The following is a 26,382-nucleotide window of genomic DNA, read 5'->3' on the forward strand; positions in this document are numbered from 1 at the left end:
GACCTAGAGAGAGGGGAGGGAGGAACCTCAGAACGTGACTAATGAATTTCCCGCCAACATTAAGAGCCGGGAGCTGAACCAGATTTCTCTAATTTGTAAAATTAGAAGACATGTGACGCATCTTGGCCCAGAGCCAGTTGCAGCGAATTCACTTCAGTTAGACCTACTTTTCCTGAGAGAGGTTTTGGTAGGTAGAAGGATGGGGTGGTGAAGGGGCTGGAAGAAGGTGGAAGAAGTAATTGGGGAACTAAGGGGCCAGAGCCCTCCTCCCGACAGTTTTCCTCGCCAGGTCCCAATACTTTCTGAGAAGGAACGAGCGGCGCGCGACCGCCGGTCCGCCAGTCGGGCTCCGACACAAACACACGCACGTGCGCCCCGCCCCCGCCGCGCGCACGCGCCCCCAGGCTCGGCGGCGGTGACGGGCGCGCGCGCGGTGTTCGCTGCCCCCACGCCGCTCCCAGCGCTCGGATCGCGGCGCCTCCCGCTCCCAGCACCGCTGCACGCCGGCCCGGCGGACCCGGAGACGGTGGCCGTGGTCTGGGGGCTCCGACGGCGCAGCGGTCGAGGCTGCGGCGCGGGGGGAGCGGAGCGGAGCCCGGCAAGTCCCCGGGAGGCGATGTTGCCGGGCGCGGGCCCCCGCGAAAGGCGGGCGCCGCGGCAGGCCGGCCGGTGAGGCGCCGCCAGGGGAGGCCGCGACGGAGCTCCCGGACCCGCCATGGGCTGAGACACGTCCTCGCCGAGCAGGTGCAGTGAGCAGAGGTCCCGCGGGGGGAGCCCGCCCCGACAGGCCCCGGGGCCCCTCAGCCCGGTTAGGGCTCGCCCTACCCAGCCTGTGCCCCGTCGACCTTCCTTCAGCTCCTCCCCAAAGGCCCTACTGACCCTGCCTCCAGACCCGGGCCCTGCAATCCCTGTAACCCCAACAGTCCCTGACGCCCCGGCGATCCCCATCCTCCGCTCCTGTGACCCTAGCGCAGCAGGCCCTTGTGCCCACCTCCTCCTCGGTCCCAGTATTTTGAGCTCACCGCCTGCACAGTGCTTGGGAACTACCCAGCATCTCTTCCTTTCTCTTCTAGCCCAACGGGGATGGGGCCGCGGGGTGGGGGGTGGGGGAGAAGAGGGGAAGGCAGGAAAGTCGGTCCTTCCTGCCAGAGGCCCCAGTGACCACAAACCCATCCTCTTTCTCTTAAGCCTATGGTGAAAGTGACCCTTCCTTACCCCACCAGAACATGCCCGGGTGACTTCCTCCCAGATCTTCCTTGTGGCCTTCCTCGCCCTCCCCAGTGACACTATGCAACCCCAGTGTGACCTGCGAGGCCTCTGGCTCCTGCTGCTGTCCTTGTTCCTGCTCCTCTTTGAGGAGGCCAGAGCTGGCCGTCCCTTGGTTAGCTGTCCAGCCGCCTGCCTGTGTGCCAGCAACATCCTCAGCTGCTCCAAGCAGCAGCTGCCCAACGTGCCCCACTCCTTGCCCAGCTACACGGCGCTCCTGGACCTCAGCCACAACAACCTGAGCCGCCTGCGGGCCGAGTGGACCCCCACGCGCCTGACCCACCTGCACTCCCTGCTGCTGAGCCACAACCAGCTGAACTTCATCTCCTCTGAGGCCTTTTCCCCAGTACCCAACCTGCGCTACCTGGACCTCTCCTCCAACCAGCTGCGTACCCTGGACGAGTTCCTGTTCAGTGAACTGCAGGCGCTGGAGGTGCTGCTGCTCTACAATAACCACATTATGGCAGTTGACCGCTGCGCCTTCGACGACGTGGTCCAGCTGCAGAAACTCTACTTGAGCCAGAACCAGATCTCCCGCTTCCCCCTGGAACTGGTCAAGGAAGGAGCCAAGCTACCCAAACTAACGCTCCTGGACCTCTCCTCCAACAAGCTAAAGAACTTACCATTGCCCGACCTGCAGAAGCTGCCCGCCTGGATCAAGAATGGGCTGTACCTGCACAACAACCCGCTACACTGCGACTGTGAGCTCTACCAGCTCTTTTCCCACTGGCAGTACCGGCAGCTGAGCTCCGTGATGGACTTTCAGGAGGACCTGTACTGCATGAGCTCCAAGAAGCTGCACAATGTCTTCAGTCTGAGTTTCCTCAATTGCAGCGAGTACAAGGAACGTGCCTGGGAGGCCCACCTGGGTGACACCTTGACCATCAAGTGTGACACCAAGCAGCAGGGGATGACCAAAGTGTGGGTGACACCAAGCAATGAACGGGTGCTAGATGAGGTGGCCAACAGCACAGTGACGGTGTCCAAGGATGGCAGTCTTCATTTCCGGCGGGTGCAGGTCGAGGATGGGGGCGTGTATACCTGCTATGCCATGGGGGAGGCTTTCAATGAGACACTGTCTGTGGAGTTGAAAGTATACAATTTCACCTTGCACGGACACCATGACACCCTCAACACAGCCTATACCACCCTCGTGGGCTGTATCCTCAGTGTGGTCCTGGTCCTCATATACCTGTACCTCACCCCTTGCCGCTGCTGGTGCCGGGGTGTCGAGAAGCCTTCCAGCCATCAAGGAGACAGCCTCAGCTCTTCCATGCTTAGTACCACACCCAACCACGATCCTATGGCTGGTGGGGACAAGGATGATGGTTTTGACCAGCGGGTGGCCTTCCTGGAACCTGCTGGACCCGGGCAGGGTCAGAACGGCAAGCTCAAGCCAGGCAACACCCTGCCGGTGCCTGAGGCGACAGGCAAGGGCCAGCGGAGGATGTCAGATCCAGAATCAGTCAGCTCGGTCTTCTCTGATACGCCCATTGTGGTGTGAGCAGGATGGGTTGGTGGGGAGATTCTGCCCCAGGAGAGGTAATGCACCCCTGAAGGATATGAGGGGATGGAAGAGAGGGCTAGCTGCCCAAGGGAGTGGGCTCCCCCCGAACTCAAGGGAATTGGTCACGGTAACAGCAACAGGCAAGACCCCAAGCAGGGTGTGGCTGCCATGATTTTCAAATATGGATATGCTAATTCTCAGGCAAATGCTACACCCCATCCAGAGCCCTGACAGTTCTCAATGTGGTGGAAGAAGAGGAGTGTATCTGAGCTGGTGGGAATGAGGAAGGGGTGGGAGGAAGAGCGGATTCCTTAAACTTTTTTGAGGTCATCCATAGCTCCTTAAGAGAAAATTATTTGGAAAAAAAAAATCATTTTTTCCTATCTCTGCCCACCCACACCTGCGATGTTGTGTGTGCTGGCGGGAGCTTCCACAGCAGCCATGTTGGGGGAAAGCTATGTTATCTTTGACCAGGAAGTCACACTTCACAGCTGGGGAAATTGGAAACCTTTGGAAAAATGAGTCAGGAAAAGGCTGAGACCTTAATCAGTAACACTCCCCAAAGCCGTTGTAAGACTTCCCACTAATGCCTTCCTCTTTCTGGATGAGCCCTGGGTGGATGGTTCTTTGCAGGAGCCTGGCCTGTTGCCTGTCAGATGCGGCAACAATGTGAGATGTGGTATCTGTGCCTTGTCCTGGGACCAGTGGTACAGAGGGGTACAACATGAATCGAGGGGTCCCTGTCACAGCATAGGTGCCAGCACAGAACTTGGAGGTGGGGGATAAACTCCAGATTGGCTAATTCCCTGGTTGGTGAAACCCTTGGTTAGCGTTTGATTCCCAGCACCTGTGTGTAGCACCAGGGTGGAGGGTGCTGAAAGCAGAGCTTCTATGGATGCCTGCCACAGACGTGGGATGGGGGCCTCTTTGCACTAGGAGGAGGAGGGTAAATCAGCCTCTAGTATGTAGCATCCAGCTGGACCTACCTGATTTTTTGTGTATGCCATCTCTTCATTCAGTCTCCTGGTCAAGTTCAGGTGGGATTCTGAGTGTTCCCTAATATGCTGCTCTGCAAAGGAAGGAGTCCGGGAAAGTCTGGCCCCAGCTGGGTTAGATTGGGCTCGGAGATGGAGGGGGCCGGGTATGTATCGCTTCTGTGTTGACAAAGCCGCTTTGCTCCTCTCTTAGAGATCTCAGCCCTGCTGCAAGGCCAAAGCATGGGATCTCATCATCCGAGGAGATGGAATTGAGTGGTCTCTGCCACGGAAGAATGGCAATTTGGAGTGTGGCTAAGTCTTGCCCTCTCCACGAGGTTCCAGGCAGTCTTGTAACAGACAGTCAGTGGCACTAAACTTTGAAAAGGAGACCCTGTCAGCCAGAGGTCTGTGCAGTTGTGGTTGTCAGGCCCAAGGAACTTAAGAACAGGCCCAACGTTCCATTCCAACCCAGTTGCAGGATACTTTGGGTATAGAGACGACAACTCCCTTTGACTCTACTGCAGGCCCTGGGAGTTGGTTGCTCTGAGCTTTGGCAAGGGGACGAGCAGGGCCAAGGTGAAAACGTTCTCTGACGTTGGTCTTTTCAGTCTCTCCCCTCTCTCCCACCAAGTCTCCTTCCATCGGAAGTTCTCCAGATCTTCTAGTTTTCTGATCTCTCTTTAGGTTCCAAGAAGTGTCATTTACCTGCGGGTGAAAGCTGCTTGCTAGGAGGGCCTAACTCCCGCTGCCTATTAAGATTCGGGGAGGGGACTGGAACTCAACGTCTGCTTCTTGTCTGTTCCTGGGATGTCAAGACTGCTGTCCATCCTTTATTAGTAACCTAGTTTTGTCAAGAGAGGTGCAGCATTTCCCTCAAGTACTTGCATGCTCATAGGGATGCATGCTTATAGGTCTGCATGCACCCCAGCACCTTGACTTCCATCAAGACAGTGAGTCTTCAGTCCCCACTAACGTCCACTTCCAGAGTGGTTTCCACCCATGTGCACAACTTCATGCACACAACTTTCTTGCCCTGTAGGAGAGACAGTGACCATGCCAGGCTCCACAAATACAAACTTTTGTACTTTAGATTTCTGAACTGCCTGAAGCTTCACCCACATCTCCATGACACTGAATGCCTTCTCAGCAAAGGCTGGAGTTAGGAGAACTACAGGTTTAAGATCTTGAGAGAAGGGGTGATGAGGAGCTAGCTGGCTCTTCAGACCCCTCAGAAACCTTCCTTGGATTAAAGATGATATATGTGAAAAATAAATGTAGAACTAGGTCAGTGACAGACCCAGAACACTGGCAGGGGACCAGGGAGCTGTAAGTTGCTCTTCCTGTGTTAACTGCCCTGGTAAGACAGGGGCAGGAGGAAAAAGTTGTCTGGTTATATTTCAGAGACTTCTGAAGATTCTGATACTGAAGCTATAGGAACCAGGACTCCCTCCTCAGACTTACCAGGGAATCGGGGAAAAATCTCACCTCCATACTGCAGCTTCCCCTCTAGGCACCATCTGGGGCTCTGAAAATCTTTAAAGTGAATGTCAAATGAAGTGGGTCTTCTGGGGCCTTCTAGCTGAGTTTCTGAGGACTAGGAGGGCCATTTGCTTCATAAATCCTACCCAGTGTAGGGCATAATATCAATAAAAGGCCCTGAGGATCTAAGTCTCCCCACTGTATCCACTAGGTTGGCCAGTACCTACCGGTCTGAGAGACTGGTAGACGTGCCTGGCTGCCCCACCAAGGGACTGAAGTGATGAGCCTCCTCCCATGGTTTCAGTCGATAGAACCCAAAGGTAGCTTTCTACCTGGGGGATCGGGTACTCAGCGTATGTAAGCTCAGTAGAACCCCGTGTAGGAAACTGCTAGCTCTGGTTATAAAGGTCGAGCCATCACCCCAACTCCCATAAACCAGACGTGTCTCCCAGGAAGCAGGTGTCCCTGGAGACAGTACGACAGGGCTGTACAATCTGTCTGTGTGATTATTTGTGATTTTTTTTCCTTTGCCTGTATTTATGAGGCTCCTAGGAAGGAGCCAGGAGCGGGTATACCCCAGCTGGGGAGAGTAAAGCCAACTGATTCCAGTTTTCCATGTGTCCTTACCTTTGTACTTCCTCGTAGCCCTGCTGGCAGAGCAAGCAGGCCTCCCCATGTCCAGGATCCTAGTCTTCCCACTTATGTACTCTCAGGCTGGCAAACCTTGGAGCCTCTGGGCTCTGAAAACTAGACAATGATCATTAAACCTGGCTTGAGTCTCTGTTCTGGCATAGTCTGTGACTGGTTTATTTATCTTTTCAGCCTGTGGCTGGGGTTCACTGGACCTCAGAAGGGTGTGGCCTGTCTAGGGGGAGAAGAGTTAAATGCTGTTATAAGGGCATGGGTTGAATCCACATCTAGGCATTAAGATGGACCAGGGGTCAGCCAACCTTTTCTGTAAACAGCCAGACAGGAAACGTGTTCAGCTTCGCAGCCCGTATAGTCTCTGTTACAACTACTCAGCTGTACCGTTGTGGCAGGAAGGCAGCCACAGACAGCACACAAATGAATGACTGTGGCTCTGTTCCAGTAAAACTTTATTTATGGACATTAAAATGCGATTGCCATATCATTGTAACATGTATTTGAGGTTTTTTAACCATTTAAAAATGCACAAACTCTTACTAGCTCACAGACCATACAAAACCAGGCAGCAGGTTGGTTTTGGCCAGCAGACCATAGTTTGCCAACCTGGCAGGTATTCTCAAAAGAAATGTCACTGAGGCTTTAGCAAGAGAGAGTTTAGAAATTCCATGACTTGGGGCTAGAGCCTGTAAATAAAGAAGGCTTTCTGGATCCCTGGGGAGGAGGGTTGTCTCCCTGAAGAGTTCTCTTAAAAGTCTGGATCAAGCCTGCAAACTGTACCATGGAAAAATGCTTGGACTGGGTTAAAAGAAATGATGGGAGAGCAGCTCGGTTTCACAGTATTTTGATTATTACCGGTATATGTTCATGTCGTGAATGGTAACCATCTTAGTTTGGCTTAAAGTATATTTAATAGGAAGGTTATTATTCATTGACAGTGTAATATGTCCTAGGCATTGCACAGAACACAGAAATGCGGTCCCCACTTTCTTGGTACAGAAGACAGCTTACCAGAAATTGGACTGGATTCTACTAAACTCTGAACATGCAGTTTCTTTGGCTACTCTCTTGGTAGGGGATTGTCATGGTAGATTCCACAAGGGAAGAGGAAATGGTATAAGGAAAAGAGAAACTAAAAGAATCAGAATTTGGGGAATTCCCTGGCGGTCCAGTGGTTAGGACTCCACACTTCCGCTACAGGGGGGCACGGGTTCAATCCCTGCTTGAGGAACTAAGATCCCGCAAGTCATGCAGTGCAGTCAAAAAATAAAATAAGAATCAGAATTTGAATAATTACCTAATTTCTTACATTGATAAAATCTTGACCAAAGGACAGTCCTCCTCTGTCTGGAAAGCTGTCTTTTTCTCTTCATGAGGAACAAGTAAAGTGGTGATGGATGGAGAGACCTCACAGCCAGCCACATCAGACCAGTCAACCTTGGCAGTCAATGCAATGACCGATGTTGATGCCAGAGCACCCCTAGAGTCTACATTTATATAGTATTTTTTAATCTTTCCAAAGCAGTTTTTGCTATGGCTGAGTTTAGCCAAGAGGGTGAGCTGATAAAGAGAACAGATCTGGGGAAGACTACTGAGAGTTCTCCCCTGTATTTTGGCCTGTGCCAAGCCCTGTCTCTGTGCCTGAAACGTTTTGATACTCCTTTTTCCATCATCCCAAGGAATCCGTGGCTGCATCTCTTCAACCCTCCCCTTCTCCCCCTTCCCCAACCCCCGAGGGAGTTCCATAGGTTCTGGCCAAGATGTGCAGTTTTGTCTGCCATGTTTTGCAGCTCTTCCCCTAGCTCCTCTTAGGTGGCACTGCAGGAGAATGGATGAGGTTAATATGATGGTTACCTTTTAGAACAGAAAATGGGAGTTCAGTGGATTGCCCAGCCTAGTCTCTCTTCCATCTGATCTCTCAAACTCCTTCCCTTTCTGCAGATGTAGCTCTTGTACCCCTTATCTTGTCTCCCGGGCAACCGCTGGTGAAGCGTCACTTTTCCCACCCACACTGCAGGAAAGTCTCAGGCCCATGCAGTAGTATGGTTAGCTCTTCTGGTCTGGCTGCAGTGAGCCTATGCTGGATGCTTCCTTTCCCCAGGCTTCAGAGGGGAGAGCTAAAGCAGCTGCCACGTCAAGCCCTTTCATCAGGCTTATATACTGTTGTGTGGAAAACATGAAGTGTTTTCCTGCCCTGAGGCCTTCCAGTCAGACATAGGCTTTGTTACAGTCCCACAATCACAGAGGGCATGGAGAGAACCAACCTTTAGGACATGAGGCCCTGCAGGAACTTCTAGGTGCCCTACAGCACTGACACACATAAGGTGAGAGTCACTGACCCCAAAGTTGGGGGGTGGTGTATGCATGTGCACGCCCATACAAACATGCACACAGGTTGGGGAGCACTGTAGCTGGATAGAACTCTGTGCTGCTTTTCCTGCACCTCCCACTGCTCCTTCACTTGGCCGTAGTTTGCTTTAGGCGTGGACCTAAGCAGAAAGGCCGAGCCTAGTCTTGGGCATCCTTAGAAAGCACTGTGAGATAAGTGGGAATCTGCTTTAAAGAGAGGGGTGCTGGGGGCCTCTCATGTATACTCAATGAGACAAAGTTGAATCCTCTGGTACCAGAGACTAGCCTGAAGTAGCTGCTTAATCTGCTTTTAACAGAGGTTTAAAAAATCTGGGAAATTCTAATAGCAGGTAGATTAAAAACTGGAACTTATTCCCTGCACATCGGTAACTTAGTCAAGCCTTCTGGGTGGGTGGGTGGGTAGGGAGAAGGCAGTCTTACTGGAGGGAATGGAGGAAATCTGTCTGCTTTAAGCTTAGCCCAGTGCTGGAGACTGTCTACATCAAACCACCATCCAGGGCAGTTCTGGGCCACTATCCTCCTGCCTTTCAGCTGTGTCTTCTCTGTGCCTATGCTTTGCTGAGGCCATGACTGCAATGCCTGACTAGTGTTTCATTCCTGGATCCCAGGACAGAGAAAAAAAAATAAAATAAAACCCACCAAGATTAAAAAACAAATACTGAAGCCTCTGCGCTCCTGGGGTGCCTGCCTCTCTGTGTCCACTCTAGGCAGACTGCTGGCTGTTCTCAGACCAATGGAATGGAAAGTATCCTTCTTCTAATTTAAACATAACTGCTTTCATGGCGTGTGTATGTGTGTGTGCATGTGCGTGTGTGTTTTAATTCCAATAAAGTCCTTTGAGGAGGAAGGGGCTGTGATCCTACTCCAAGAGCCTGAAACAAGGAAGGAGAAACAAACCCGTGAACAAGCCAGGGGTTGTGTCTCACAGCTCCCCACCTCCATGCTGTGCCTGGGTGAGGGCCTGAGGCAGCCTGTGGCTATGGGGGAAACCAGAGGGCTGGTGTGGCAGTGTTGTGTCCATTGCTGTGTCCAATCCCTTCCTGGATTGTCTGCTCCGCCTTTCCCTCAGAAGAGCAGAATTAGGTAGGAGAAATTTAGATAGACTTGTGACCAGGAGCTCCAGACTAAGACCAGCTCCAGGAACTTCAGGCTGGACCTGGGGGATAACTGACTCCCAGATTTGCAATCAGCCCTGTGACTTGAAAGCACTAGCTGGCAGCACTCAGGGCAAGCTTCACTAGAGTCATAGCCTTGGTGGCATTCCTGACCTTGCATCTAGGAGGAAATGTCTGTGTTCTCCAGTGATGGCCAGCAACACAACCTCTCAGAGACTTGGGTCCTCTAAGCATCATTATCCATAACTGTTTATTGCCTCCCTAAAAGAAGCATAAAACCCAGAGCCAGGTTGAGTGAAAGAGAGATAAGGACAAGCACGTAATACCACCTGTTTACATCTGTTCAATGCTTTGAACTTCCCAATGCCTGTTAACATAGCATTCTGTCATCTAGCGCTCACAACATCACTGTGAGATAGGTCAAGCAGTAAGTGATTTGCCTGCGGCCACACCAGTGTTAGGAGCTGGGTAAACCCAGACTGTAGGTTTCCTAGCTCCCAGGTCGATTCACTTTTCACTTCATGATATGTAGGCTCTTTATGCCAACCAGACGCAGGGGCAGCGGGAGCACTGAACCAGACGCCTCCCTGCTCCCTAAGCCTGCAGAGGGCCACCAGAAATGCTGAGGGAGTCAGGGGTGTCCCCTGGAGGCCAAGACAGGTCAACAGAAGGAAGGGCAGGAGTACTAGAGGTTCAAGGTCAACAGCCACCACTACCAGTGTCAGTGGAGCATGTACTACGTTCCCTACATCTTGACCTTTGTCAGGTGAAAAGGCCTTATTAGTTTACTCAGAGGATGCTCAGGGCCCGCTCCCAGAGGAAGGATAAGGCTTGGCTGGGAGGTGAGACTCCTGACCCCTCCTCCCTCTGCAGCCCAAGAAGAGGGGGAAGGTGAGGGCTGGCTGACTCAGCCTGCAAGTGCTTAGAGATCTGGAGCTGAAAAACCCCAGCACTGTTCAGCTAGCGATTGTTGTTAACTCCGAACGGGCCTTGGCATAGCAGCCAGCTGGCTCAGGAAGAATGCCTGGATCTCCCACGGTGAGGTTTTAAAAACAAGACCCACGGCAGCCATGCCCAGGGGTGGAAGGGTGGGGACGATGAGAAGGAAGGGACAGGCCGGTGTTGGAGTGGGGAGAGGTAGTCTGCGCTGTGAGAGGGTGCGGACAGAGGAGGCACAGGCTGGCAAGAGATAGCAGCCTACCTTCGGTGCAGCTGAAAAGCCAAGAAGGTGAGGCTGGGAGACTTCCCCAGACAGAGCTCCTGCCATTCAACACCACCCCCCAGCCAGGGGCAGGGCGGGGGGAAGTGTTGGGGTGGGAAAGCGGTGGCTATGGGAAAGATGGGGGCTTTGGGGTGGTACGTGAACCCAGAATGGTGATCCTATTACCATTTGGATTTAGATACAAAAAGCATCTATATTTCTAATGTCCTCAAGGCTGAGTTTGAATGTAATCATATTCGGTATCAGGACTTAGTGAGCTTGATATGCAAATTTGTGCAAATGACACAGAATTTAAAAAAACTTGAACACCCTGGCTTTTTTTTTTAAAGGCAAAACAGGCTGGCTACTAGCAGCTTTCCCTAGTTAGGGGACAAGGGCAAAAGGGCAGCCATTTGCTTCTCCCACAAGGCCTCTGCCTCACTCCTGAGGAGCCCAGATAACACCCCAGATGGGGAGATACAGGGAGGTGGGGGGATAGAGGGTGTAGGGAGGAGGAAACACACAAGCAAGAGGCATATGCAGCCGTCAGCCCCCGAGATCCCAGCTGGAGGAAGAGTGCTCTGGCACTGAGGTCTAATGGTTGCCCAGCTGCTGCCCCAGGATGTGAGGGCAGGTGGTGATGGAAGGAGAAAGGAGGGGAGCGGAGGGAAGTCCCCCTACAATCTGGCCAGCTGGGAAGAAGGGCTCCTCCTGGCGACCTCCTCTCTATACTGCAGTCAGACTGGCTAAGCAGGAGACCGCCTGTGCCCCCCTCTCTGCCCTGTGCCTCTGCCCCCCCACCCCCGAGGCCTACCGGTCAGAGAAGTGACAGCTGGGACCCCTTCCTCCTGCGGAATATAAATGACTCCCCCTTCCTCCCAGGGCTGGGAATAGACATCAGCTGGCACTGCCCACGCAAACTGCCGGCTGTCAGCCAGCCTGCCCGCTCACCAGCCCCCGCACCACCTGGGAGGAGGCAACACCTCAGGCAGGCTCGGGCTTTATGGTGTTGCCTGCTTGGCTCCCAGAGCAAGCTGGTGAACCCCACCCAGCCTTCCTACCCTGCTATAGACAGAGTAAGACTCCCAGCACTGACTGTGGTGGGCAAGGGGTGATGGGCTCCCTGATCAAAGCGACCTTCAGTGAGAATCTCCTCCATGCAGCCCCAGCAACCATCTCTCCCAAGTTCAGAACACACTGAGGAGTTGGAGAGGGGAGAGAGGGCAATGAAAAAGACAGGAACAATCACCCTCTGCATAGCAGGGGTCCCCCTTGAGATGTTCAGGGTCTGGAGAGCTCCTAGGAGATGACACCTGACCCGGGAGGATCCTAGCGAGGTCCGCTCAGAGAACCCCTCTGCCCCTGCAGTTCTCACGCCTGTACTGTTGAATCATACCAACCTCCCTGCTTCTGAGCCACCCAGAAAGGAGGTCTTGAATCTTCTAAAGACCTGAGATATCCAAAATATTGCTATCTAGGAACATCTACTCCTGCTCCTGGGACCTAGAGCTCCAGGCCCTACACCCCAGGCCTCCCAGAGTTCCCACTGAGCTCTCTCCACCAGCCTTAACACCAATTTCCTGGCTCAGCCATTTTCAGTATTTGCCATGGTCTACGGAGGTCCCAGCTCCCCGACTGAGCCAGACGACAGTTAACCAATCTAGCAGCCAGCCCTTATCACCGAGGGCAGTCTGGGGAACTACTGATACTTGCAGTTTGGAACAAGGAGGGGTCTCTGCAGGGAAGAGAGCCCAGCCCTCATTTGCCAGCTGGCACCAAATTCAGCCCTGTCCTGGGCCAAAGAGCTGGCAAGAGATGACACTTGAGGAAAGCTTAGCTGACGAGGGGAGAAGGGGAACCAGAGACACTTTGTTTTCTCTTAGATCAGAAGAGCCCTGCCCCATTTCCTTGACTCTTATTTTGTTCTAACAGCTTCGGAAGAGCTGCACGAAGCTATGTGCTCAGGCAAGGACCTGAGCCCTAAGAAGGACAAAACATGAGATGTTCAGGACTACTTTGCCACTGAGAATGGATGTCTCGCAGCCCTCAAGCCCAGATCCTGAAGTGAGCTGAAGGACGTTCTTAGCTGGGCTAAGAAGCCCAGCCGAGGCTTAGTTAAGCCAATGCCCTTTTGCTCCTCCAAAAGTTTTAAAGTGACTTTAGTGCCTTTACTGTCTTGATGTTCTGGAGACCCTCACCTGGGCCCCTTCTCTCCACAGTGCCTGACCCCTTGTCCCCTGGTGCAGGGGCCAAATCGGCACAGATTCCTGAAAGGCCACGAGAGCAGACCTGTCCCTCCAGAGGGGTAAGGAGACAATGAATGTAAGAATTACACTCTGAGTCTGCCGAGTGGGCCAACCCACGGTTCAGACCTGAGAGGGTGTTCTGTGACATCAACTTGACAGACACTGAATGTTAAGAGAAATTGTTTAGAAACAATCACTCATTACACAGATGAGGAAACTGAGGTCCTGAGACATGTGACTCTCATAAGGTCCCACAATAGCATGTACAAGGACCACACCCCATAAACAAGACCCATTGGCTCTCTCCACTACACTGCTTTCTCAAAGTGACCCAAAGAGCCATAGCTGTCATTCATAAGTTACAGGAATCCAACTTTTCACCAGGCATGCAAGCAAGAAATGACTGCCAGTACCATCACCACCACCACCCGACACTTCTGTCTCCCATCAAGAGTGGAGGCTTCAGGATCAAGCTCCCCATCACCTTTCACTTGCGCCCCGTACATTTCCCCATTTGGGCCCACTGAGTCATCTGTCAGCAACAGCAGTTTGGGTTTCTGCAGCCCCTAGCCCAGCTAAGAAATACAAAAACCCTACCACTTCTGAAGTAGATCCCTGAAGGTCACCAAAGGAACCACTGAAGTCCAAGTCAAGTGTCCCATCTTGATTCACAGTTTGGAGGAATTCACATTTCCATTTTCTTCCTTGGCAAGTAGAAGCTGGAGATCTGGTGCATGATTACCAGGGCTGGATAGAGGGGCAGCGCCAGACACAGGTACCAGGCTGCACCTTTGATCTGGGCCTGGAACCACACAGAGTGCATACCCAGGAGCACTGTTACCGTAGCCATTAGGTAGATCACCAGTCCACATGTCAGATGGTAGAGCTTGAGGCGAGCCACCCTTGAGACCCTGGCTGCCCGGGGACAGAGGAGGCAGAGCCCACACAGTGCCTGGACGCTAGTGGCCAGCAATGTCAGAGCCCCTACCCAGCTGTGCCAGGACACCAGGTGGGGCAGCTCACTGCGGGTCCTGCTGGAGATGATAAAGCCCAGGCCCAGGGCTGCGCAGAGGATGGCTAGGGTCTGCCCCGCCCAATGGAGTCGGATCCGGGCCTTTCGGGAGCAGAAGAAGAACAGGGAGTGCTCAGGCGAGAAGAGTAGGATGGCCTCAGCCATGCAGAGGCAGAACTGTGAACACAGGAGAGGGCCAGTGAGCCTCAGACCCAGCTTGGAGGCCTAAGAAAAAAGAGGTGCCCTCATACATCCAAACAAGGAGGACAGAGGGTGGGGGCTAAAGAACTCCCACCAGGACCGCCTGCCACACAGGTCCGCATTTGTGGGCAGAACTGGGAATCCATGCTAGAGCGGAAGTCTCATCATTCAGGCTGACATCATGCCCCCACCTCCACCACAGACAATGACCCTCATTTCTTGACCAATGGGAACAGCAAATGTTAAACTTCCTCCTGAACTTTGGGAGTGGGGAGCAACTGGATTGCACCCCTTCCACTTCCTCCTTTCAGGCCCTAATGGAGAAAAAAATGGTATCTTCCATGTCCTCCCACCCCCTTAAACCACCTGACTACCTACAGCCCAGCCCTCCATGTTTCCTGATCTCACAGGTAGCAGGGAAAGATGGGGCCCTGGGCATTTCCCCCCACCTCTCTGAGCCTCAGAAAGGCTAAGCCTTCTGAAGGCTGGATGCTTCCTTAGGGGCATATCCAAACCAATCACCTGCAGAAAGAAGCCCAAACTCACCGCCAAGGCCATGAATACAGGGTGCCAGGAGAAAAGACCTAAGAATCAAAGAGAACAGACTGACGACTGGGCACCGTTGTTTCTACCCCTGTGGCTGGCTGGAGCCCAAAGAGTCTGGCTGGAGGGGAAAGGTCAGAGGAGTGTCTCCAACCCTAATGGGTAATCAGGAACTCCGGGCAAAGTGGAGCAGCCAAAGGGCCTTAGGGTGAGTAACCAAGAGGGCAAACATACCACTTTGGCCTGCGTTCCCCATTCAGCACCTCGCAGCTACCAGCCCAGTCCTAGAACAGACCTTGGCAGCCCTCCTTTACTTGTATCATCCACGAGGGCCTTTGCTTATGATGAACTAGTGAGTTCCATTCACTTCAGTCGCCTCCTCTCCTCCCAGCACCCAAAGCCCCACCCTTCCAGGCCCCACCCCCAAGGCCACGCCCCACCGCGCCCTTACTACCCCTCCCTAGTCCGCCCATCCACAGCTAGGGTCCCCACTCCACGCCTCTTAGCGCTCCCAAGCGCTGCCCCTCCAGCATCTCGGCCCCGCCCCCTTCCCCGCCCCGCCTTGCACACTTACTCGTTCCTGGCCGGGACAGCACTGTCAGAAAGATGGTGAAGCCCAAAGCGACCAGGTGCGCCAAGATCCCACTGCCTCTCCGCAGCCACCGGGTCAGTCTCGGCTCCCTCTGTGGAGCGGGAACCAGACCTACCTCCAGGGACTGCATGGCGGTGCCCAGCCGCCCCACACTTCCAGCTGCCAGGGCACGTCTTCCGGGTTTGCGATCGCGGAGGCGGCCTCGGCTGCGGGAGAGGCTCCTCCCCGGGACGCCGCCAGCAATGCGGCGGTTCGTCCACAGCGCCCTCTGGGGGCTGGGGGAAAGCGCATCCGTCCTGGAGAGCCCCGAGGGCAGAAGGCGACTGGACAGCTCCGGGCCCACCGTGTGTCTTCTGCCCAACTCATGTGTATCTTTATGTCTACCCGGGCTGACGGGGCTTATGTCTCAAATAGCCTGTGGAAACTACATTTACGACAACTTATTTCACCCGAATCACAGATTTGGTATACTGAACCAAGAGTGTGAAACCAGTGTTTTGAACAGTTTTCCAGAAATACTGGATTTCCCTGGTTGCCCACTCTCTCCTGCCACCTCTTCTTCTGTCTTGTTAAGGGAATAAGATCCCTCCCTGCCTAAAAGCAAGGAGACTGAAAGGACAGGAGAAGGCTAAAAACTAGTGCCCTGTGCCTGGTGAATTCAGGTTTGAGGACCAAAGGAGGGACGTGCAACAGTCGTATCCCCTGTCTGCACAGTAGCTGTTGTCCCCAGTGAGACAAATGGAAAAACTAGGGCACTCCCAGCCCTTGCCGCCTCCACACCATCTGCTCAGCCCTGGGGAGCCAGGCGAACCTGAGGGGCTAGGGCCTCCCACACAGCTGCTGCCTCCCACACCAAGGGAAGTTCTGTAAGTGAGGATACCTTTTCCCTTCCTGCCTCCAAAAAAGGGTGTGGTTCAGCTTAAGGAGGCCTACCTGGGAGAGGCCGTACCCCTTCCTGAAGGGTATACCCACAGGCCATGGAGAAAGACCAAAACCAGGCTGTCCCACAGAAATCAGGGACATCCTGAGTGCAATTACCAACTCAAGCTCCAGTGGTTGAGAAAATAAGGCTACTAGTAAGAGACAGAAAGGGCTGAAGAAACTGAGGCAGAAATTCAGAGACAGGACGGAGGAGCAGGATTGCTGGAAGACCAGAAAAGGACCACAGGCGGACATCCACAGACCTTCAAGGCCAAGATCCAAGAGTAGAGCCAGAGGTGTGGCTCCCCTCCCCCATCAAGTTTCCTTTCCCAGTGGGACTGTAGTCCCCTTGCTCGCTCCGAGCCACATGCCTCTTCATCCTAAGACTCCCCCAGTGATACAACCCCCAGCCATTTCCACAGACTAAAAGGACAAAAATATACGAGTGTAAGAGATTTTTTTTTGCAGGCAAGTGACGGGAGCTGGAGTCTGACTGCCTATCATCTCAGCCTCCTGGGGAGCAGCTGGGGACAGTAAGGACACTCATTTTGTTACATTTCTTTCCTTCCTTTTCTACGTTTCTGTTTTTATATTTTCTTAGCAGCAACAGAACAGGGAGACAGTCTTGAGGTATTTTAAAGAGTTTTTTTTTCTTAAAAAAAATAATATAAAGTTATAAAAAGCGGCAGCAGCCTGGGGCCCGGATCTGGAGGGGAGGAGGTGCTGGCGGCTCCATCGCAGTGGGCAGGCACTTTCTTGTTAATGGGCTTTTGACTGTAGGAAGACAAGAGGCAAGAGACAGGGTCGGGCTGGGGGTCTAACTGTCCTCCTATCCAGCAAACTATGTGGGCCAGAAAAGCTAAGGCTTGATTTCCTCCTGCTGGTCTTGTGAGTAAAGCTGGGCAAGGGGGAGGATGAATGCCAGCCCAGCAGAGGCAGCCTGGAGATCACCCATGCACACGTGTGACAAAAACACACTCAGGCCCCATGCAGCTGTCAAACTTACTACTCTCGTATGGGCACCAAAGGTGTTGGTATGCATCTGGCCAGTGCCTAAACCAGGAGGGCATCTCCCCTTCCCACCTCCAATGCGTTCCTCCTGGCTAAGGTCATATGGATAGCTCATAGCATGCTACTCCAGGGCTCCCGTCAGAAGAGGCAAATAAACCTGGCTGCTGGCTTTACCAGAAACCCTGGAGAGCTTGCCTGCCACCTCAAAACCTGGCAGTGGGTATATGTATAAGATGGGCAGACATGCATATGGGGACCTTGGGTTATGTCCCTGCCCTTTCATGCCCTGATGCCCAGAGGCAAAACCAATGAACAAGACCAGCCCACCCAGCCCGTGCGCAGCGTGTTAGGCCACAGCTCAGGGACCCAAGCTCAACCCCACTGCCCAAACCTTTCTTATCAGAGCTCATGGAGTCCAGCTTTCTCTCCTTCGGGGAACAGAGGTAGCTCCAAGTCCTGGAGTGAGGGCCACAGCCAATTCAGAAAGTGGCCCTTTGATTAAAGCAAGCAGGGGAAGGGCGAGAGGCAGAGGCAACATCTCCTTAGCCCAAAGGAGAGGGCTGGGGATAGGGGAAGGCCCACCAAGCAAAAGCCGGGGTCACCTCTCCCTAGAGCAGATGGCCCAGGAACGCTCTCTCAACTTCCCCAGTCTTCCCTTCCCTGCAAGATGTTTACTTAAGCACCTCTTTTTGTCAGGTGCCTGTGCACTCCAACCTCATCCATCCTGACCCTTCCCTGCCCCTGCTCTTCAGGGAGCTGGGCTGGTACCTTCAGTGTAGAACACTTCTCCTCAAAGGCCAGGGCTGGACCCGGCTTCTTGCGGCGCACAGAGCAGGCCGCGTCGGCAGGGGCACCAGCCTGGCAGTGCTTGGCCTTCACTGGCCGGCAGTAAGTGGCCAGGTTTTTCCGCTTCTTGGCTACCTCCTCCTCAGAGAGGCAGTTGGTCGGCAGGGCCTTGGCCGGGTGTCCAGCCGCTCCCTGGTTGTCCAGGTGAGAAGCCTTGACTGGCGTGGGGGGCTGATGAGGGGAACCCCGACAGTCCAGGGGCCCTGCCCGCTTCACTCTTGGCTCCACCGTCCCATTAAGCCCCATGCCCAGGCCTGTTTTAGTCTTGGCCGAGAGGCCCCGGCAGCCAGAGGGTTTGCCTTTTCCAGTGGGCTCCAGGACGCAGGTCCGTTTGAAAGTGGTGGGCCCAGGGGATAACTTTCGCTTTCGAGAAGGAGCCTCCACCTCGAGCCCGTCCTTGCCTTTGGATGACTTGCTGGCCTTGGAAGGTGGGAGCTTGCTGAAGGACGGGGAAGGTGTGTTGGCAGGCAGTGGTGAGGTGATAGCCTGGCTCCCACCCATGCACTCCGCCTGGCTGCAGGCGGCTGCCACGTTGGGGGAGCCTGCAGGGTAGCCAGGGCCAAGGCTGTCCTTGGTGGGGGGCGTGGAGGCTGGGCAGGCAGGTCTGGGGGGTGGGCCTGGAAGGCGGGGGCAGCTGCCCGTAGAGGATGGGCTCAGGGGAGCAGATGGCGGGGAGCTGACAAGGTGGGATGGAGGCTCAGCCGCCGGGGGGATCTTCCTGCAGCAAGAAGAGAGCCCCACTGTGATGCCAAGCAAGCAAGAGGGCCTCCCCACCAACATACAAGTCTTTCCACCCACGTAGAAATGGCCCACAGAGCCCTGGCAGTGCCGCCCTCTGCTGGGAAACGCTGGAACTCAGGGATAGGAAGAAGGCACAGGGAAAGGCAGGAATGAACTAATATACAGACCCTTTAAAAACCTCACTTTAAATCTCAGGCTATCTGAGGGATATCCCCTATCCCTACTTACCCAAAAGGTACTGGGAGTGATTGGTGAGAGTTAAGATTCACTCCCAGGCGACCCATTCAGGCCCTGCCTTAGCCCAGCTCCAGGCTGCCAAGTTTCCCCACCTCCTGTTCACCCTACCTGGGGTCTTCCTGGCAAACAGCCAAGCCACATCTACAGGTATGTGTGATGAATTAGGGGTTCTGAAGCCCGTGTATGCCTGGGGCCTGGGAAGGGAGGTTCTGGGGCCGAGAGACTCACTTCCACATGTGTGAGCTGAGGTGCCGTTCCAGCATAGAGCTCAGTGCCGAGCAGAACCGGTCCAGCCGGCGGCTAAACACGTAGCATCCTGGACTCACCAGCCGGCTCCCAAAGGTGCAGAACTGGAGGCAGAAGGAAGGCACATGGTTAAAGGGGCCTGAAATACAGGGAGGGCACCTTCACGTAGGATCTGACCTCCTCCCCACATTGTGGGCCAGGAGGACTGGCTCCCCACCCCCAGGTCCCTGCCCCAGGTCCTTACCGCCTGCGGCCGAGGGGGCCGGGTTGCATAATGGCAGTCAGTGGGGAGGTGGAGGTCATCAGATGTCCCCTCCTCCTCACTCTCCTCGCTGGAGGCCTGGGTACCACCCCGGGGCAGGGGGAAGGGGAACAGGCCTGGGTCCCCATCACCACCACAAGGGCCTTCATCATCCAACTCACTCTCAGAGGAGGCCCGGGACCTGGAAGGGCCAAAGGGGATGTGAGGGTGATGTGATGAGAGTGGGTCACGGTGGGTGTGTCCCTGAACCTGCCAAGCTCAAAAAGTCAGGGCAGACACCCTGCTGGGCGATCAGACAAAGAGGAAGGAGGACAGGAAGGGAGGGAACAACAGAGCTCACAGAGTAAGAGCCAGAAAGATCAGGGGCCACAGCTCCCAAGGGGTTTTCTCCCCAGCCCCTTCACTTCCCTGGCCCTGCCTCCTCAGGGGGAAAATCTGCTTCACATTCGCCTCCTCCAGAAAATCTGAGTATAACCGCACCCAACTCTGGTCAGCCCAGTCAATTTTCTCAACCCCCTTCTTGCATCACATATTCCTGTGAGCCTATCTGTGAGCTGAGCCTATGTTTCGTGTCTGCCCCCATGTTACAGGCAGAGATGCGTGTGTGTCTCCTTCCGCAAGGCAGGCTCTCCCCAGGTTCCAGCGCAGCCTCTGCACACGAAGGGGCCAGTGAATTAATACACAGTAGGACTGCCTCACCCAGGACCCTGACCCTTTCGGCTCCCCAATTACCACTTTTGGCCTGTTGGAAGCAGCTGGGAAAATGGTTTTTCCTCGGTGTTGGAACACTACAGAGAGCCTGGGGTACTGCGGTATGCCGGGTTAGGAACAGGGTGTCACCCACCTCCACACCACCGCCAGGGGCCCCTCCCCACACACTCAGGGTGGAGTGAGCAGCATCTTCCAGGGCACTCCCTGGGCCTGCAGGGGTTCCTGATGGCCTGGGGCCAAGTGTCCCCAGGTAAGATGGGCGCTGGATCCTGGACGTACCTGGGCAGTGCACAGTATGGGTAGGTCTGCTTGGCACGAGCAGAGAAGGTGCTGCTGGGAGCAGCCACTGCTGCCACAACCTGGACTGAGGAGGGGGGCTCCTGGGAGGGGCGCTCAAGAGCTGCCTCCTTGCGCCCTGGGCTCTTCTCCTTGGGAGACTCCCCTTTGCGGGAGTTGGCCTTCAGCTCTGCCACCAGCACGTCAAAGTCCTTGGCTCGGCCCTGGACTTCCCTGCGCTGGTGCACGGAGTGGATCTAGAACACAGCAGGGGGGAGGGTGGGGAGGAGCTGAGCAGAGGTAAGGGGCAGCGGTGTGCTCTGGCCTGGGCAAGTGAAGAGACTGGGCGTGTGAGTGTGGGTGTGTCTGTGTGTCCTTGTTTCACTTCCTGACAGGGCCAGAACCCTCCTCTGGAGAGGGGGATCGGGAAGCCACCCCCTGCCCGCTGTCCCCACCTTGGGCCCAGTATGGAGAGCCTCCCCTCCCCTTGCCTGGTCTGGGCTTAACCCCCATCCCTTCAGCTGGATCTTGGATGAGATCTCACTTGCTCTCCCTGCCCAGGGCCCGTGTCTGTGCAGAGGGACTGGGGATTACCTTGCAGGTCAGCAGGCGGGTACAGATCTTTTTGGTCTCTGGATTTATTACCCCACACTGCCTGTTGAGGTCGCACTCCTTCCCTGTGGGGAAAGCAGTTCCCATGAACCCCAAGGCCATTTCTGGGAGGGTCTGGCGTCTTCAGGCCAAAGGCCTGGGAAGAGCTGGGCCTAAGGCTGGAGAGCCTCTGGGCCTCAAGTCTGGGGCTGCAGCCTTCCAGAGATACTCCTCTGGGCAACAGCAGCTCTCTGCTGGGTGTAAGAACCATCCCGTCCCCATGCCAGCCCCGGCACTCCTTTGGGGGGCCCCAAGTCTCAAACAGGGCAACATGTACCAGGAAACAAAAGCAGCTACAGGCATCTGGGATGCCAGGGAAACCAGCTATGGGAGGCTTCTGGTGCCCTGGATCTAGACGAGAAAAGAGATAAAGTTCAACAGCCCAAGGTGAGGAAAAATACCTTCACCTTCTTGGGCACAGGCTCCCATGGCCTTAATCAGGAGACCTGGGCTGAAGAGAATCTTCCAAGAGAACAAGCAGGTCAAGTGAGTGTCCACGTCAAGGGATGACCAGGGGCTCCTGTACCCTGGCACGCTGTGATGGCCAAGCCCACCCTTTCCTGACCCCCTCTCCATCAGGCCCAAGGACAAAGCAGTCCAAAGGAGTCCCCACTCTACCTTCCTGACCCTAAGACCACGACTACTCACGAGCCATCTTCCGGTGGGTTTTAGGGGGCAGCCTGGCCCCACCAGGCTCCTTTTCAGACGGGCTGCCTTCAGCCCGGTGACTGGAGCCCTCGCTGGGGGTTATCTCGATGCTCCCTCTGCCAGGAAGTTCTTTAGAAGGGGATGCCATGGGGTTTTTTCCAGGGGAGTCCTTGGTGAGGCCAGCCGGCTGGCTGAGGAAAGCAGAGGGCGGAGCCACCCTGATTCCGTGTCCATCAGGCTTCGGGAGACTGGACATCTTTTCCAGATTCACCACAGGCACGAAAAGGCTATACATGGAGAGAGGGTGCAGGCTGGGAGGTAGGGAGGCTGGGCCTGGGCCCCAGACTCTAGCCCAGAGCCATCTCCTTTCCCAGCCCTGGAACTTGGGTGAGCTCCTGCAGGGGTGCAGAACATGGGAAAAGGGGACCCCATATTCCCTGGAGCGAGTTGAAGGGAGCTGCAGAGAGAGATGGCCGCCTCCCGCAGTGAGCAGTGCCCATCGCCCCACAGCTGCCTCCATGTGTGCCAACCCCTCCCTGGGCTAGGGTCAGGGCTTGTCTCAGGGAGCCTCCAGCCTTTCCTTACCAGAGGTTGTCCTTCTGGGTCTTCTCTGGAGGCTGGTGGCCACGGCTCCGGGACCCCTGGCCCTTCTCCCTGGAGGAGGTTTTGGTGGAACCTGGGGCCCTACAAGCTGGGCCCTGACCGTTCACTACATGGCATTTCTGAGAGCTGGCAGGGGCTGGAGGTGGGGGTGGGGCCCGGGCGTAAAGCTTGCTGAGCGGCCCATGTCTTCTTTCTGTCACCAGGAGGTGGAGAAAGCAATCGAGGTGAGTGGCATCAACTGTCTCCTTCCCCAACCTCCTAACCCTGCTCACAGACTCATGATAGAGAACCTGGGGTTTCCAAAGCTTAGATTTTAAATTTGCCTCCTTCCCATTTGAATTTGAGCCTTCAAGACTCAAAATTCTAGAAATCAGCTTCCTGAACCTCTTAGCTCTTCCCAGACGCTAGAACTTTACTCCACCAGATGCTAAAAGGTTCCTTAAACAATAACCCCAACCAACCACAATCTGTGAAGCTCCCCGCCTCCACCTTCTTATTCCCAAAGCCTCCCTCCATTACTCACATGACCTCCCAATTGGCCCTGTCCTCAGAGTTCCATGTTCCACCTTCCCCTGTCCCCTCTATCTCCTCCCGAGGGCTCCCCTCACCGCAGTGCTTCTGGAAAGCTTGAGGCTTCACCACTTGGCTGCAATGGTTACATACAACCAAATAGAAGTCGTCATGGGCAGGGCAGTGCCCGAAGATGGACATGTCTGCAATGACAGAAGCCCTTATCACTGGAGCTGAGGACACCAGATTTTCCCTGTAAGATCAGAGAACACTCCCACCCACCACTCAGATGACACTTCCCCTCCCAGCTGATATGACAAGCTTTATATTGGATGCTTCCAGCTTCCAGAGTTCAATCTAACCAGTCCCTAAGAATGTGGGCTTTCAGGTGAGTGGGCACCAAACACCAATGATTAGGATCTCCCTCAATAAGTCACAGGAGCCAGGGGAATAGGCTGACTCAGACCTATCAAAGTGAGAATCCCCAGACCTGCTGCTTCAGGCAGCCACCTCCTGGGTTGTGGTGGAAGAAGGGAAGGTGGTCCTGTCTGCCCTGGGCCCCAGCCCCAGCATGTGTCAACTCGCACCTTCTTTAATGAGGGTCATGGCATCCAACTTCTTCAGGTTTTTGTTATTCTCCTCCAACTCAGCCCCTGGAGGAGAAACACAGCTCAGAAGGACCACCCCCATCCCAGAAGCCCCATCTCCCATCCGACCAGGTCCTGGGGCCAAGCAGGAGGAAGCTCTCACTACTTGACAAGCACCTGGTGCTCAGGACCACTTGGAGAACCTTTCAGTGGATCTTTCTCAAGTGCCCATTCTTCCTTCACCTGTTACCTCTGGAATGAGCTGGCCCCATGAGGAGGGATCCAGCCACCTTTCTTATGGATCCTTTATTCCAAGGTACAGTTCAGGATTCCACTGCTGACTACTTGGGTGACTATGGGTAATTATCTCTTTTCTGGGCCTGCTTCCCCATTTAAACGGGAAACAGTCCTTAACATATTTTACTACAGATCCCTGAGTCCCTTCTTGAGATTTCTCAGACAGGTCCTTTCTGCTTTTCTGTGGCATCCCAAACAGATAATCTCCTAGGTCCCCATCCCCAATTTTGTTCCACCTGTGTTGCCATGGCATTGTCAAAGTTACACCTAGCTTCTCAGGTCCTGCACTGATAGGATGGCCACAGAGGAGAGAAACTGCTGTCTTAGGGCCCTTCAGCATCTTCAAAGTCCCCTTGATCAGCTATGCAAGCCTTTTTCCTCTTAAGAGGGGGTTTGGGCAAGGGTTGCCCTTGTACCTCAGTTTCTGGGTTGATGACAAAAACGTTTTAGCTGTGCAAAGTAGCTCTTTCCCCATCCCCCTATCTTACTCCTCTCCCCTCCCTCCTCTACGCCCCCTCCCTGTCCCTTGGAAAAAAAAATCAATTCTGAGTCACCAAACCCGTCTGATTCCATTTCCGGTTCTCAATGCACCCAGACCCTGACAATGGCCCCATCCTTGCCCACCCAGCATGGGGCAGTTCTGGGGTGGCCTGAGGCTCCCACTTAGGTCTGCTTCTGACACCTACTAACAGACGTGCACCTTTCTAGAATGAGAAGAATACTGACAGTCTTATATAATCTCCAGATATGAGGGGTGGTGGGTTAGGCATGCAAGAAACAAGGGGCAGCTCCCACTCTTAAGTCCATTAAAATGCAGTGATGGACAGAACTGAGCTGGGAGTTGGACGTCTCAGAGGAGAACAAGTGTCATCAGAGACCGCTCCATGTGGTCTCCTCCTCCACCTCTTCTCACTTGCAAACTTCTTCAGGGGTGTGATGCCTGCTGTCACCCCAAAGGCCACGAGGCCAGATGCCCCCTGGGGCCCAGGAGACAAAGATCAGGAGAAGGGGCTGTCAGCCCGCTCACCAAAAGCACTCAGGGCCTAGAGAAGGTGGGGTCGGGGGAGAGAGCTCGGGAGGCAGGGCAAGAGGCCCGGGAAAGGACGGAGGGTTGGAGGCATGTATGGATGGACGGAGGAGGAAGGAAGGGAGGATGGATGGATGGATGGACCGACGAACTAATGCGGAGGAGGCGGGGGTCTAGTGGCACTGCAGCCGACAGGCAAACGCCGAAAAGGAGCAAAAGGTGTAGGGCAGAAGGCGAAGGAACAAGGGGGGTTGGGAGGGGGGCACAGAAGTGGGGTGCGTGGGAAACACGTGGAGAGGACTGTTGCGGATGGGGAAAGCTTGAGGCAGGTGCAGAAGGGGCGGAAGCTGGAGGACAGCAGGCGAGAAGAAACATAAAAGCAAGCAGATGTGGGGGCAGGTACTGGGCAACGGCAGAGGCAGAGGTGGGCAGGGTGGGCTGCTGGAGAAGAGCCGGCGCTAGGACCCGGAGGCGCGAAGGTGGATGAGCGGGCGGGCACTAGGACCCGGCGGGTCCTTTGTTTGGGGGGCCGGGGAGCCGGACGGCGGCTCCCGTCGGCAGCTCCCCTCTGTTGGCGGGGGCCCGGAGGGGGGGAGGGGAGACAGTGATGGGGTCTTCAGACTCTAGGGGTGCTTCACTCACCGTCGGCCGCGGGCAGCTCGGCCCGCTCCACCCACGAGCTCCAGCTCTGTCCCGCGAAGTCATCGAGACTCGGCACCCGCCGCTCCAGAGCGGCCATTGCTGCCGCCGCGCGTTCACGCACCGCCATCACCGCCGCGGACGCGCGCCCGCCCCGGCGCCGCCGCTGCGCGGCCCCCTCCCCCCATCCCTGCCGCGGGCACGCCTCCCCTCTCCCTCCCACCTTTCCAGCTCACTCTTTGCGCAAGCGCAGCACTGGTTGCCTTCCCCTCACTCTCCCTGCCGCATAGCCTTCTGGGAAACGTAGGCTTAGAGGTGGTGAGGTTGCCTACTGAGCTTGACGAGAGAGCCCCTCCAAAATGCACAATTGCGGGGGAAAAAGAGACCAAAGCCCCAGGACCTCTGCTCCTAACCGTTGTGAACCCATTCTTTGTGCTACCAGCCCACTCTCTTAAGTTCGCTGCACACAAACCCCAGTCCCAAACCTCTCTCTGCCCAAGATGCCCCTTTAAACCGTGCCTCCGCCAGCTGGCTGGCGCCCATTCCCGGGCTGGCGGCCACGAAGCGACTTCGCTTCCCCGTAGATCGAATGCGGTAGGTGCAGGGAGGTGGGCGCTGTGAATCAGAAGGGCAAAGGGAGGGGGTCTGTAGGATGTGCTGAAGGACACAGGGGTTGGAGTGGGGGGAGGGTCCTCAACTCTCGGGTTGTGCCTCCTGTGTGGCAAACCCACGCTGCCCTGACGCAGAGCAGAGGGTTGAAGTGGCGTTGTCTGGGTTTGGGAGGACCTAGCTGAGCTGACCGGGATCACCTGTCAGGATGACAGAAGGCTATCTCCGAGCCAGAGCCAGCCCCGGAACTGGGGTGGCCCCGAGGCTGCTGGTGTTTGCAGCATCTCTGCTGATCCGTCTCTCTCCTCATGAGCACTGCGATCGATACCCTGTACCGCCTCTTCCCAAACCCTGGCTGGACCCTGACTCCATCCAACCCTTTGGCTTCTTTTTCTAACGAATATTT

At 55.1% G+C, this 26,382-nt stretch overlaps 3 protein-coding genes across 9 annotated transcripts; 1 reads left to right on the forward strand and 2 right to left on the reverse strand.

Moving 5' to 3' along the window:
* Window positions 1-507: 507 nt before the first annotated feature.
* On the forward strand, window positions 508-13,223 carry AMIGO1 (adhesion molecule with Ig like domain 1). 2 transcript variants are annotated; one of them, XM_060139433.1, is made up of 3 exons: window positions 508-744; window positions 1,224-2,808; window positions 12,493-13,223. In XM_060139433.1, the coding sequence occupies exon 2, from the start codon at window positions 1,289-1,291 to the stop codon at window positions 2,768-2,770; it is 1,482 nt and encodes a 493-aa protein (XP_059995416.1). In that variant the 5' UTR covers window positions 508-744; window positions 1,224-1,288; the 3' UTR covers window positions 2,771-2,808; window positions 12,493-13,223. The 2 variants fall into 2 exon arrangements, with proteins under 2 accessions (XP_059995416.1, XP_059995417.1); XM_060139434.1 differs by lacking the exon at window positions 12,493-13,223 and having other exon boundaries at window positions 1,224-6,014.
* LOC132514555 (probable transmembrane reductase CYB561D1) lies at window positions 9,680-16,554 on the reverse strand. Of its 2 annotated transcripts, XM_060139436.1 has the most exons (3): window positions 15,137-16,554; window positions 14,566-14,603; window positions 9,680-13,995 (listed from the first exon to the last, which is right to left on the reverse strand). In XM_060139436.1, the coding sequence occupies exons 1-3, from the start codon at window positions 15,282-15,284 to the stop codon at window positions 13,492-13,494; spliced, it is 690 nt and encodes a 229-aa protein (XP_059995419.1). In that variant the 5' UTR covers window positions 15,285-16,554; the 3' UTR covers window positions 9,680-13,491. The 2 variants fall into 2 exon arrangements, with proteins under 2 accessions (XP_059995419.1, XP_059995420.1); XM_060139437.1 differs by lacking the exon at window positions 14,566-14,603 and having other exon boundaries at window positions 15,137-15,237.
* A 146-nt stretch (window positions 16,555-16,700) lies between these two features.
* On the reverse strand, window positions 16,701-25,527 carry ATXN7L2 (ataxin 7 like 2). 5 transcript variants are annotated; one of them, XM_060139428.1, is made up of 12 exons: window positions 25,371-25,527; window positions 23,405-23,470; window positions 22,916-23,020; window positions 22,290-22,500; window positions 21,705-21,991; window positions 21,000-21,082; window positions 20,409-20,662; window positions 19,401-19,599; window positions 19,139-19,260; window positions 17,855-18,650; window positions 17,478-17,542; window positions 16,701-16,849 (listed from the first exon to the last, which is right to left on the reverse strand). In XM_060139428.1, the coding sequence occupies exons 1-11, from the start codon at window positions 25,495-25,497 to the stop codon at window positions 17,486-17,488; spliced, it is 2,307 nt and encodes a 768-aa protein (XP_059995411.1). In that variant the 5' UTR covers window positions 25,498-25,527; the 3' UTR covers window positions 16,701-16,849; window positions 17,478-17,485. The 5 variants fall into 5 exon arrangements, with proteins under 5 accessions (XP_059995411.1, XP_059995410.1, XP_059995415.1 ...); XM_060139427.1 differs by having other exon boundaries at window positions 17,478-17,578; XM_060139432.1 differs by lacking the exon at window positions 22,916-23,020.
* Between the last annotated feature and the right edge of the window lie 855 nt (window positions 25,528-26,382).

The sequence above is a fragment of the Lagenorhynchus albirostris genome, chromosome 2 (assembly GCF_949774975.1).
Source record: "Lagenorhynchus albirostris chromosome 2, mLagAlb1.1, whole genome shotgun sequence".
In the NCBI taxonomy this organism is placed as follows: domain Eukaryota; kingdom Metazoa; phylum Chordata; class Mammalia; order Artiodactyla; family Delphinidae; genus Lagenorhynchus; species Lagenorhynchus albirostris.